At 39.5% G+C, this 12,092-nt stretch overlaps 2 protein-coding genes across 5 annotated transcripts in view; both read right to left on the reverse strand.

Annotated features, from left to right (window-relative positions):
- Positions 1-12,092, reverse strand: part of ESR1 (estrogen receptor 1) — a 376,096-nt gene that overhangs the window by 4,988 nt on the left and 359,016 nt on the right. For all 4 annotated transcript variants that reach the window (XM_069069659.1, XM_069069658.1, XM_069069660.1 and 1 more), the window contains one exon: positions 5,838-6,021. In XM_069069659.1, the coding sequence (XP_068925760.1) occupies positions 5,838-6,021 (184 nt within the window). The remainder of the gene's footprint in view (positions 1-5,837; positions 6,022-12,092) is intronic.
- On the reverse strand, positions 7,647-8,773 carry LOC138147279 (U1 small nuclear ribonucleoprotein C). Its single transcript, XM_069069661.1, has one exon. It carries the CDS (start codon positions 8,566-8,568, stop codon positions 8,152-8,154), a length of 417 nt encoding a protein of 138 aa, XP_068925762.1. The 5' UTR covers positions 8,569-8,773; the 3' UTR covers positions 7,647-8,151.

Genomic DNA, 12,092 nt, shown 5'->3' on the forward strand with positions numbered 1-12,092 from the left:
CCAGCTAGCTAAGAGTAGAAAAAGGAAAGCGAAAGTTACCTCTACTAGCCTGTCTTCAAACCTGGCCTAAACCTTAATTGCTCAGACTTTTTCACCTTGACCTTCTAAGGGCCATTCCTTTTGATTCCCTACCACTCAGCTCTTCAAATCCCTTTTAAGTATTATCTTTGCTTATTAGAATTTAAGATCCTTGAATGTTCGTATTTGTTTTGTTGTTGTGTATTTGTATTTTTGTTTGTTTGTATTTGTATTCCCAGAATTTAATGTAGAACCTGGCTCATAGTAAATATTCAATACATGCTTTATTCTCTCTCTCTCCCTCCTTCTCTCTGTCTCTCTGTCTCTGTCTGTCTCTCTCTCTCTGTCTCTCTGTCTCTGTCTCTCTGTCTGTCTCTCTCTGTCTCTCTCTCTCTCTGTCTCTCTCTTTCTCCAGCATGTGTAGTTTCCCATAATTAGAATGTGAGTCCTTTGGGAGCAGTAACCATCCAGCTTTTTTGTATGTATTCCCATCCCCTAACACAGTACTTGTAGATATTAACAGCATAACAAATGTGCCATTCCATCATTAAGTTGCTGTGAAAGAGAACTAAAGAATTCTGAATAATCAATAAATTCTCACCTTTTTCTGCTACCTAACTCTAGCTCTTTCCTCACAAAAGAAGTCCAGTCAAGAAACTTCTATAGTTAATCTTTAGAGGTCTCTGTGGTAAATAGCATATAGATAGATAGATAGATAGATAGATAGATAGATAGATAGATAGATAGATAGATAGATAGATAGATAGATGATAGATAGATAGATAGATAGATAGATAGATAGATAGATAGATAGATAGATAGATAGATAGATAGATAGACAGACAGATAGATAACTAGGTGGTACAGTGAGTATATCACCAGGCTGGAGTTAGGAAAACCTGAGCTGTTGCAACCCTTGGGCAAGTCATTTAACCCCGTTTGCCCGAGTTTCCTCCTCTCTAAAATGAGCTGGAGAAGGAAATGGCAAACCACTCAAAACCCCAAAGAAAACCCCAAACGGGCTACGAAGAGTTGGTTATAACTGAAACAACTGAGCAACAACAGTAAAACAGAGCAGAAAATATACATATTATTAGTTGTCCAAAATCTGGCAAGGAACTGGAGAAGTGCTTTGGAAAAGCAGAACCTAAGTACTATCACCCCATTAGCCGAAATTCGTTTTGTCATTTTGATTAAAGTATGGTCCAATGCCTTCTGGGCCATGCAACTTTCTTCCTGATAGAAGCTAATGAATCCCATTCACAGTCAGTCAGGTTATATTTAGTATGAGACTGTTGAGAAACAGAATATGATAGGGGTCAAGTTGCAACCCAATATAGTTTATAGGCTAGATGGTCATCAAAATACTATTTCATTTTCTATCATATTATAACATTTAAGGCTTTAAACATTCCCTGTAAATACTGGTTGTTTGTGGCTATTTTGGTTGTTTGTTGGTTATTTTCATACAATTCTGGCAAAAATTCCTAAACCCATATTTCCAGACTCCATAATTCCCTTGCTTATAAACTGTATTTGGAATGAACAAAGGTTGCATTTAGAGTACAACTCTACATCATGTAACCAACTGATGAGGCATCTTTTAAAAGAGCCAGAGTGGGCAGCTAGGTGGATAGAGTGCATGGCCTGGAGTCAGGAAGACTCATCTTCCTTATTTCAAATCTGACCTCAGACAATGTGTGACCCAGGGCAAGTCACTAAACCCCATTTAACTCAGTTTCCTCATGTGTAAACTGAAGGAAATGGCAAGCAACCCCAGGATCTTTGCCAAGAAAACCCCAAATAGGGTCAAAACGAGTTGGACTCTCTTGAAACAACTAACCAACAACAAAAAGACCAGAGAAACAGCATGACTTTGGGAGCCAAGAAGATGGCTCTAGTTCTACCTGCCTCTTACACATATGGGCTAAATGAGCCTGGGCAAATTACTTAACTTCTGAATCCCAGGCAACTATCTAACACTAGTAATTGAAGAAGAGATGCCAACCACTACTGGTAAAGGAAATTTCCTCTTCTAGTAGTTACCTATACCAAGGAAGACACAAGTTTAATTCCTGATTCTAAAAGTTCCAAAAAGGCATTAATAGTGTTGAAGCTGTCCTTCCAGAAAACAAACAGAAAATATCCACATGGTTTCCACCATATTTCTCTTCTAATGTAAAGAAGAAAAAGAATACTTCCTTCAAAGTTGAGGTCATTGTCTCAAAAGGCATATTTTGGAAAAGAACATTAGTTACAATCCTTGTTCCCTCCACTTCTCCCATCCCTTCCTGGTACCCCTAATCAAGAGAAGCAAAGTAAGCCAGGATTCACCAGTTAGAAATCTGTGCTGAAGAAAACAGCCTTCCCCTTCCTACTTTTTGTGACCATAAGCATTCCTTCAGAATTAATAGGGGCCTCAGGAGTCATTTAGTCCAGTACTCTCCAGGTTTCTGAATGAAGACTTGGGACCTGTGGATGTGAAAATCATAACTACATGGGCTAAGAAGTGGAAGAGACTTCAGAAGCCATCTGGTCCTACCCCTCATTTTATAGTTGAAGGAGCTTCCATTTGTATGATGAATACATTAAAAAGCAAATATTCTGGAATATACATGTCTAGCAAATATGTGTATCACTCTTTTTCAGATCTATGTAGATGATATTTTGATTAAAAATAAAATGCAAATTCATTTCAAAATCTCATAAATTTATAGTGGCTTTTTGCCATTATAAATTTTCTCAATCAACAAATACTAACAATGCAGTTCTTATTAGTGGAGGATTGTGAATTTTTTTTTATGTTAAAGAGGAGTCCTCATATTCAAAGTGGTTGGTGTCAAAACCAGTCACCTCTGCAATATCCCTAATAAGCAGTTTGCTTGTAAACCTCCAGTGAGGTGAAACCCATCTCTTTAGAGATGGCTTATTCTACTTCTCAATATTTCTACCTCTTAGGAATTGCTACATCAATCTGAAACCTGTCTGCAATTTCCACCCACTGTAACTATTCTTGCTCCCTGAGGCCAAGTAGAATAAACTCTTGATAATCCCTCTTTCATGTGGCAATGGCAACATGGCATGTGGCAACACTTGAAGACAGCCATTTTGTCCCTTCTTAATCTTCTTTAGGCTAATTATCTCCATTTCTTTCAACTAATCCTTAAATAACTAAAATAACTAATAGCTCTGCTCTCACCTTTGTTATCCTCCTTTGGATGCTCTCCAGCTTGTCAATGATCTTCCGAAAATGTGGTTACCAGAACTGAACACATTACCTTAGATGTGGTTAAGTCACCTTTTTGAGCTTCTGTTTAATCAGTAAAATGGGGATAATGATGCTTGCAGTAGCTTTCTTATATCAATGTTATGAAGAAATCATTTATGCAAGTGTGAGCTTATTATGATTGATTGCTTTCACCTCTTGGATTTCAGCTGGCTCTCTTCCTTCTCAGAATTTCTTTGGAATCAAAAGAGGCTCTTTCCCTATTGTATAGTGGAAAGCATTGGTGGTAGATTCCAGTTTTTCCTTAAGTCACAGCTCAGGAAAGGACCTCAGGGTTCAAGTGGACTGTCACTTATTCAGCATTGATTATTTGGGCCCTACCATATGCAAAACACTATGTTAGGCACTATGAAGGTAACAAAGATGTTTGCAACACAGTCTCTGTCCTCAAGAAGCTAACGATCTAAGTGGCATTAGGGATACTGAAATGCAAGGCCTAAATAATGCTTTCTCTCTTTTTCAGCACAGTCAAAAACAGACAAGTCTTTACCTCCTTTCTACAGAGTCTCCGGAAAGGGGAGAAGAAGCTATGATTCTAGATTATTATCCTCATGGTGATCCAACAATACATATAAAATATTCTACCCAAATGGGGTTATCTCCCTTGTATCTCCCTCACTGTTGACCTTCTGCAACCCTTCTAAAGTCTATAAAGAAGAATTAAAATGCCCTCCTTATTTCTGACCAGTTTGCAATCTTCACTCATTGTAGTTGTATCTCATTCATTCCCTGGGAACTATAAGAGGAAGATTTTCTGGATCTAAGACTTAGAACAGGCTACTGCTACATTTGGATATAGTATATGCTTTATTCTGATGACATAGGGCTTCTCTCTGTCAATATCAATGTCAGTTGAGTGACTAACCATTTTAGGACTTTCTAAAAGACAGCAACCAAATGGAAGTGGTGAAAAAGAGGTAAATGTGTGGTCCAAGTCTAGGGAAGAAGAGTGTGCTCCCAGCAGTTGTGCAGACCTAATGGATCAGCTGGTGGGTGTCTGGCTAGCATCAGGCTTGGCAGCTTTACTGGCTACCATAGCCAGGATCAATCATCAAATATTTACTAAGTGCCTACTATGTGACCAGCACTGTGCTTGGCACTAGAGATAGAAAGACAGAAACAAAACAATCTGTCCCATCAAAGAACTTTCATTTTATCATGAAAGACAAATGCAAAAAAAAGGAAAGGAAAGAAAGAGAAAGAAATAAAGGAGGAATGAAGGAATGAACAAAGGAGGAGAAGGAAGGAAGAAAAAGAAAAAGAAGGAAGGAAGGAAAGAAGGAAGAATGAAAGGAAGGAAGGAAGGAAGGAAGGGAGGGAGGGAGGGAGGAAGGAAGGAAGGAAGGAAGGAAGGAAGGAAGGAAGGAAGGAAGGAAGGAAGGAAGGAAATGGAAAAATGGTGGTTGAGAAAGGCACTGGTAACTGATGGGATCAAAAAAAAAATGCCTCATGTAGAAAGTGATGTACAAGGAAGGAAATTAGAGATTGTACAAGGAAGAGGTGAGGGGGGAATGCATTTGAGAAAAGAAGAGTGTTGGAACCAATTTGGCTGGAGAGCTGAGTGTTCAAAAATTGGAAATACAGAATAAGCCTAGAAATGCAGGTTGGATCTAGGTTGTAAAATACCTCAACTATCAACAAGGAGTTTATATTTGACCTTAGAGATATTAGAGAGATAACACATAATAGTACTTCAAAAAAGGAAGACCTTGACCCTAACACATGCTAGCTGTGTGACCATGAACAAATCAATTAATCTCTCAGTGCCCAGGCAACTCTCCAAGTCTTTAAAGTTACAGAAGTGTTGAACTGTACTGAGAGAGGGAGTTTCCTCACCTAGAGCCTCTTTTAACAATTAAATCACAGGTCTAGTCTCAAAAAATAAAAAGACACATTCTGTACTTTTAGGTCTTCTAGTAAAACCGTGTATGTCTTGTATATACATCGTTATTTGCATGTCCTCTTACCCATTAGGATAATAATAATGGCATTTTATAGGGATTTAAGCTTTACAAAGTACTTTACAAAAATTTCATTTTATCTTCACAACAATTGTGTGACTTAAGTGCTATTATCATCCTCATTGCACAGATGAAGAAATTTAGGCAGACAAAGGGTATATGACTTACCCAAGGTCACACAGCCTGAGGGTGAAATGTGATGTTCCTTGAGTGAAGGGAACATATTTTTTGTTTTGTTTCTTTTTACCTAATTTTTGTGTTCCCAGTGCTTAGCATAATGGTTGGCCTAAAGTAAACACATAAGTGATCATTAAATGACTGACTTCACTGTGATATTGGTTATGCTTTAATATGAAGGAAGATAGAGAAATACAGGGTTTCTGGCAGCTCAGTAGGCTGCCTATAATCCAACTGCATGTAGCTTAGCATAGGAGACCAGCAAAGACAAACCATGGGGAAAAGTTCTTTCATGTTAGTAATGGTCTTCTGCCAAAGAAAAAAAAGTAGAGGGAAGATCTTAGTTCTCCAACTAGTACTAAGGCAGTGAACTACAGACCACTGAAGTTTCCTACCTCATGTGCCTGAAGTGGGAAAGGATCAGGAGGAGCTGAGCCAGGCGCCGGTGCTGTTGTTGCAAAGAGAGACCAGCTTTGGCCATCAGGTGAATCAAAGTATCTATGATTTTATCCAGGACTCTGTGAATATGGTCTTTTTCGTCCAAAGACTTCAAAGTGCTGGAGAGAAATGTGTACACTCCTAGGAAAAAAAAAAGAAAAATCCAACAGAATGTGAGCTCTAGTGTTGGTTAAAGGTACTTATGTCAAGGGTTTATTTAAAAACTGTATTAATTTCTTTTGCTTTTATATCACCTTTGTTTTCAAATATATCCCTCCTCTCTTGCCCACTCAGTAAGTCATCACTTGAAAAAAGAGGGGTAACAATGCAGTTTATTAGCAAAGCTAATCAATACATCAACAGAGTTTAACAATATCCTCAATTTTCCATACCCATACCCCTCCAATTCTGCAACAACAGGGAGGAAAGTATATTTGTTTATCTCTCCTCTGGGCCCAAGCTTGTTCATTATAATTACACAGGGGTCAGTTTCATTTTGTAGTTTCTGTACCTTTTATTTACATGCTGGTAGTCATTGTTCAATGAGTATTTTATATCTTCATGATTTCATTGGTGTGGATGCAATCACTCCATACCTTATCAGATTTAGAAGTAGAAGTGACCTTAGTGGTCATCAAGTCCAAACCCATCATTTTTCAGATAAGGAAAGTGCGCTTCAGAAAGAATAGGTTACTTAAGATCAGATAGCATTATTGGGGTAAAGCTAGAAAGGAACTTAGAAGTCATGGAATCCAAGCCCCTTATTTTATACATGAGGAAACCGAGGCAAAAAGAGATGAAGTGATTTGCTCAGTCTAATTTGCCACTTAGCAAATAAATGTCACCGATGATAAATTGCAGGTCTAGAATTCAGACTCAGGTCCTTTGGATGCTCTCGGAGAAACCTGAAAAGACTTATATGAGTTGATGCAAAGTGAAATATACTGTGTACAAAGTAACAGTAATGTTGTAGGATGATCAGTTGTGAGTGACTTAACTATTCTCAGCAATACAATGATCTGTGGCAACTCTGAAGGATTTAGGATGAAAAATGCTACCCATTCCCAGACAAAGAACTGATGGTGTCTGAATACAGACTGAAGAATACTTTTTAAAATCTTGAGGGTTTTTTTGGTCTATGTTTTCTTTTGTTAATGCTAAAACAGTCAATACCTTTATTTTTATACCTCATGATACAAACATAAGCTGCATTTCTGCCCCACTCTTCCTTTTTAAATTGTTTCTTCTTTGACAGGAAGTGGGAAGTCTTGCACATTTAGAAACTACCCCTGGGGCAATTTGTAAAAAGAAAAACTGCAAGCTAGTAACAATCATGAGAAAATGCTCTAACTTCCTAAAGAGAATGCAAATTAAAAATAATTCTGAAGCTTCACTTTACACTCATAAAATTGAGAAAAGTGATAAAAAATGAAAATGGTCAAAGTTGGAAGGACTATGGAAAGACAGGCACACTAATGCACTTTTGGTGGAGCTGTGAATTTGTCCAACAGTTTTGAAAAATGATTTGGAATTACTCTAAAATGTCACTAAAACACACATATCTTTGACTCAGTGATACTATTGGCATATAACCCAAGAAGGGCAAAGATAGAGGGAAAGGACCCATATATACAAAAATATTTATAGCAGCCCTTTTTGTAGTAGCAAAGAACTGCAAGTCAACAAAACCCATCAATTGAGAAACATCAAATGAACACGGGATATGAAAGCAATGGCCTATCACTGTGCTACATGAAACAAATATGAAGAAGTCAAGATAAAATTGGAAAGGCTTGTATGTACTAATGGGAGAGGGAAAGTAAACAGAAAAAAAGAAAACAATTTACACACGACAATATAAAGGACTATAATACTGATAGACTTCAAAACTCTGATCAATTCATTATGCAACTGTGACTTCAGGAAGACTGGTAAAGTATGTTTCCTTTCCTTTGGCAGAGATGTTAAACTATAGATGCAGAACGAGGAATAAATTTTAGACACATTCGGTGTGTTGATTTTTTTTTTCACTGTGCTTATTTATCACAGGGGAGGGATACACTGAGGAGGGAAGGATACATTGAGGGAGGGAAGGAAGGATATATTGGAGGGGAGGGGCATCATGGGAGAGTAACAGTGATGTAAAAGAGTGCCAGCATTTTAAAAGGGGAAGGGGGGAAAACCCATGTTTGAGACAGCACCATGATGTTCTGGTGGAATAGAACAAAGAACAGAAAACTGAGAAATGGGTTTCTTTATATTCTTTCCATTTTATCTGTCTGGTCTGGGCATTGCTGGGCGACTGGGCACCATCATGGGATGAGGAAGGGGCCTCATCATTGGAGGACCAGGCATCATAGGCATGTGGCCTCCCATGGGCATCCTCATGCCGGGAGGCGGCCCCACGGGCATCATTCCAGGAGGGGGTGGCCCCATCATGCTAGGGTGAGGAGGTGGGATCATAGGCCCTCCTAGTGCAGGAGCAGAGAACAGGTTGGGAGGAATTCTTCCTTGCTGAAATGCAGTGGTTGTTTTATCAATCAGGCTCTGGGCTTGTTCTTCCATCCATTTTTGATAATAGTCTCTCACATTCTCTTTGTGCTTCCTCCCGCTGCAGTGGGTCTTCCTCACGGACGGAGAATCATGAGTGAGGTAAGTGTCGCAGTAATCACAGTAAAACTTAGGCATGACGATGATGCACAGCTGTGCCTCGTTCCGGCCAAGGTATCTTCCAAACACGACTGGCTGGCTTCCTGCCTTCTTCACTTTATCTCTTAACAATTTGTCCCCATAAAAGGCCAACTTCAGGATGCTCTTATCTGACCCGATGATATGGGACCCAGCTCTTCAGACGGATACTCGGCAGGGCAGGGATCCTAAGGGATGGACTGCACCCAAGCAACGAGAAGACGAGGGCACGCCGCCGCCGACTGCCTGAAGCGCCTGGCCGACCGTGGAAGGGACAGGGAGAGAGAGGAGGAGAAGAGAGAGAGGGAAAGGGGGAAAGAAGGAGGGAGAGAGAGGGGAAAGGCAACAGACAGCGAGGAAGACCAAGCGGATCAACCGCGCCCAGCTCGCTCTAGGGAGAGAGGGCCGCAGCTGCGGGCCTTCCGTTACCTCGCAGCTTACTGCGCAGGTCCCGAATTCGGCGGTTTCTAAGTTCTAGTCTATGTTTTCTTTCACAACGTGACTATTATGGAAGTGTTTTTGCACGACTGCGCATGTATAATCTATATTGAACCGCTCACCTTCTCAATGAGGGTGGGGTGGGGAGGGAGAGAGGAATAGTATTTGGGACTCAAAGTTTTTAAAATCAATGTTAAAATTGTTTTTTACATGTAACTGGGAAAAAATAAAACGCTCAATAAATTTTTTTAAATCTTTTTTTTTAAGTTCAGTTTGATTTTATTTTCAGACGAAGATTTGCCTTCTCAAATTTCTCCCACCTCTCCTTCAAATGAGAAGGCATCGTAAAAATTTCAAAGAGTTCTGAAGTATCTCATTATGGAGGGAAAAATAAAGGAATTAGCATTATCCCAGCCCTTTCCCCATGCACAGAAACAAGAAAGTTTAGAGTTCCTTCAGAAGCAGCCAGATGTGAACATGAAAATTTCTATTGAAAATCCCCATGAGGGAATGTAAATATCCCTCATTACACTAGAAAATCCCAAAGATTGCGAGCAGGTTTCCTTTGGTAAGCCATATGCCTTAAGACTATAAAGGCCATACAGGTCATATACTATCTGGTAGACATGTAGGAAGATGTTATGGAAGAGAGAGTCATCTGTTGAGAAAAGCTCATAGAAGCCCTGCTTGAACTGGACCATCCTACATAATGGTTCTTATTTCTCATCCCACCCAAGCACACACCCTCTACTCTAGTCAAGAAATTCTCCTTATTCTTTTCCTCCTCCAAAACTTGGATAGGTTTATGTTGTTCTACTTGCAAGAAAAGTTTTGCTCTTGGAATTTGTCAAAACATGGCAATGATTTGACAATCCTTTTAAGTGACCACTTGAGTCCTGTATTCTTCACAATGGATTCTCAATTTATAACAAATCAGTGCCTACCCCAGAAAATAATTTTTGGGGGGGTATAGCCGCAAGCACCCCAAGCGTCCCTAGGGTGGCTGCCAATACAGGTTCTTGGATCTGCTTTGATAAAGGAAAGCAACTCAAAATGGGTTAACAAGCTTACTTTAATCAGTCAAATATGTATCGTTTACCTAGTTCAGGGGGAAAAGGGCAGCACCCCGAACTTCAGAATATACAGACAGAATTATCAAGACAGAGAACTGAGTTTTTCAAAGTGGGGGGGGGGGCGGCTCTCAACAAAGGCTTCCCAGAGTCTCATCTGATCAAATCACAGAACACCTCTCAAAGTGAGCCCGAAAACAAAGCCTCAAATCAGGGTTTATATAGCCTTCTCCTGGCTCAGAGAATGTAACAACCTTCTGGACCCACTGGCCAATCAAAAAGTATCTACTGAAAAACAAGCCTCCCACCCCAGGCTCCAGGTGCACTTTAGCCTAGGGGCAGGGAAGATCTTAAAAATTTACATTCCCATTACAGGGGGGTAAGGGGCAAGGGTGTGTTATTCCCTATTCTATGGAACCACACTAATTCTTTATGAATTAACTACAATTTCAAGTCAGTAGGAAGTCAATATACTGTGACTTCCTAAATGGTCTCTTGGGGCTGCTTCCTCTTTAGGATCCCCAAGCCTTGCAAAGACTACTTGGATGATAGTTGGGCCTGTAAACCCCACAGGATGTCCAACATATCTGAAATATACATAGCATTTGATGTAGGGAAGGGTGTTGGGAAACATTTATGTCTCTCTCCAAAGTATGGGCCTCAAGGAATCTACTTTCCTCCTTTATTTAATTTGTTGGGTACCTACTCTGTGACAGACATTCATTCTCCACTCAAGCCTGCCTCCTCTTCTCTTGTTTTGTAAATGCAGTTGGGTTGAGCTATTATGGTCATATTGCATGTAACCTGTAGGTCAGGAAAAAGGGAAGAAAAAAATACCTACTCTCTAGAGAGGAGTCCATAGCAAATAAGGTACAATTACCTGAAATGAAAAATGACCTTGGGAAAAAAAAATTCCCTCAGCAATTATCACATGCACAATGAAGATCTCTAAAGTCAATAGAATAATATCACCTTTGTATCATAATGTTAGACCTGGAAAAAACCTCAGGGGTCATCTAGGACAGAAGTGTTAAATTCACTACCTGTGGCCCATGTAACAGCAAAACTTCCAAGGGCCCTGAACCATATTAAAATGTAAATAAAAATATGTAGCCTCCCACAAGGATTAATTTCTACAATTTCTATTTGAGTCTGACACCACTGATCTAGTTGTTCTGCAGTCATTCTGTTGCGTCTGACTCTTTTTTTTTTTTTTTAAGCAATCTGGGTTAAGTAACTTGCTCAAGGTTACATGGCCAGTTATTTCTGGGTGTGGTGTCTGACTCTTTATGACTCCATGGATAGAGCATGTACCCTTCTATCCTCTACTCTGTCTCTAAATCTGTCCAAGTTCATGTTGGTTGATTCTATGACATTCTCTATCCCTCTCATCTTTGGCTGTCCCCTTTCCCTTTTGCCTTCAATCTTTCCCAGCATCAAGGTCTTTTCCAATAAATCCTGTCTTCTCCTTTTGTGACCAAGTATTTAAGCTTCAGTATTTGACCTTCCAAGGAACAATATAAATTAACTTCTTTAAGTATTGACTGATTTTATTTCCTTGCTGCCCAAGGGACTCCCAAAGTTTTCTCCAGCATCACAATTCAAAAACATTGATTCTGTGGCACTCACCTTTCCCTATATTCCAATTCATAGCCATACATTGCTACTTGAAGAACCAAAGTTTTAACTATGTGGATCTTTGTCGGCAAGGTGGTGTCTGCTTTTTAGTAGGCTGTCCAGAGTTCCCAAAGCCTTCCTTCCAAGGATCAAGTATCTTTTAATTATTGGGTGAGTTTAATTTAAGTGATCATTACATATACTACTGCAGACAAGAATCCCTTAGAAGAAATGTAGTAGCCCTCATGGTCAATAAAAGTGCAAGAAAAGTAGTACTGGAGTATAATCTCAAAAAGATAGAAGGATATCTGTTTGAATTCAAAGCAAACTATTAAATATCACTCTCTAACCAGTGAGGCCAAAGAAGCCAAATTGATCAGTTCTATGAAGGCCTACATC

The sequence above is a fragment of the Petaurus breviceps genome, unplaced genomic scaffold, assembly GCF_028583685.1.
Source record: "Petaurus breviceps papuanus isolate PSGF00001 unplaced genomic scaffold, PetGlider_PUasm1.0 90784, whole genome shotgun sequence".
NCBI lineage: Eukaryota > Metazoa > Chordata > Mammalia > Diprotodontia > Petauridae > Petaurus > Petaurus breviceps.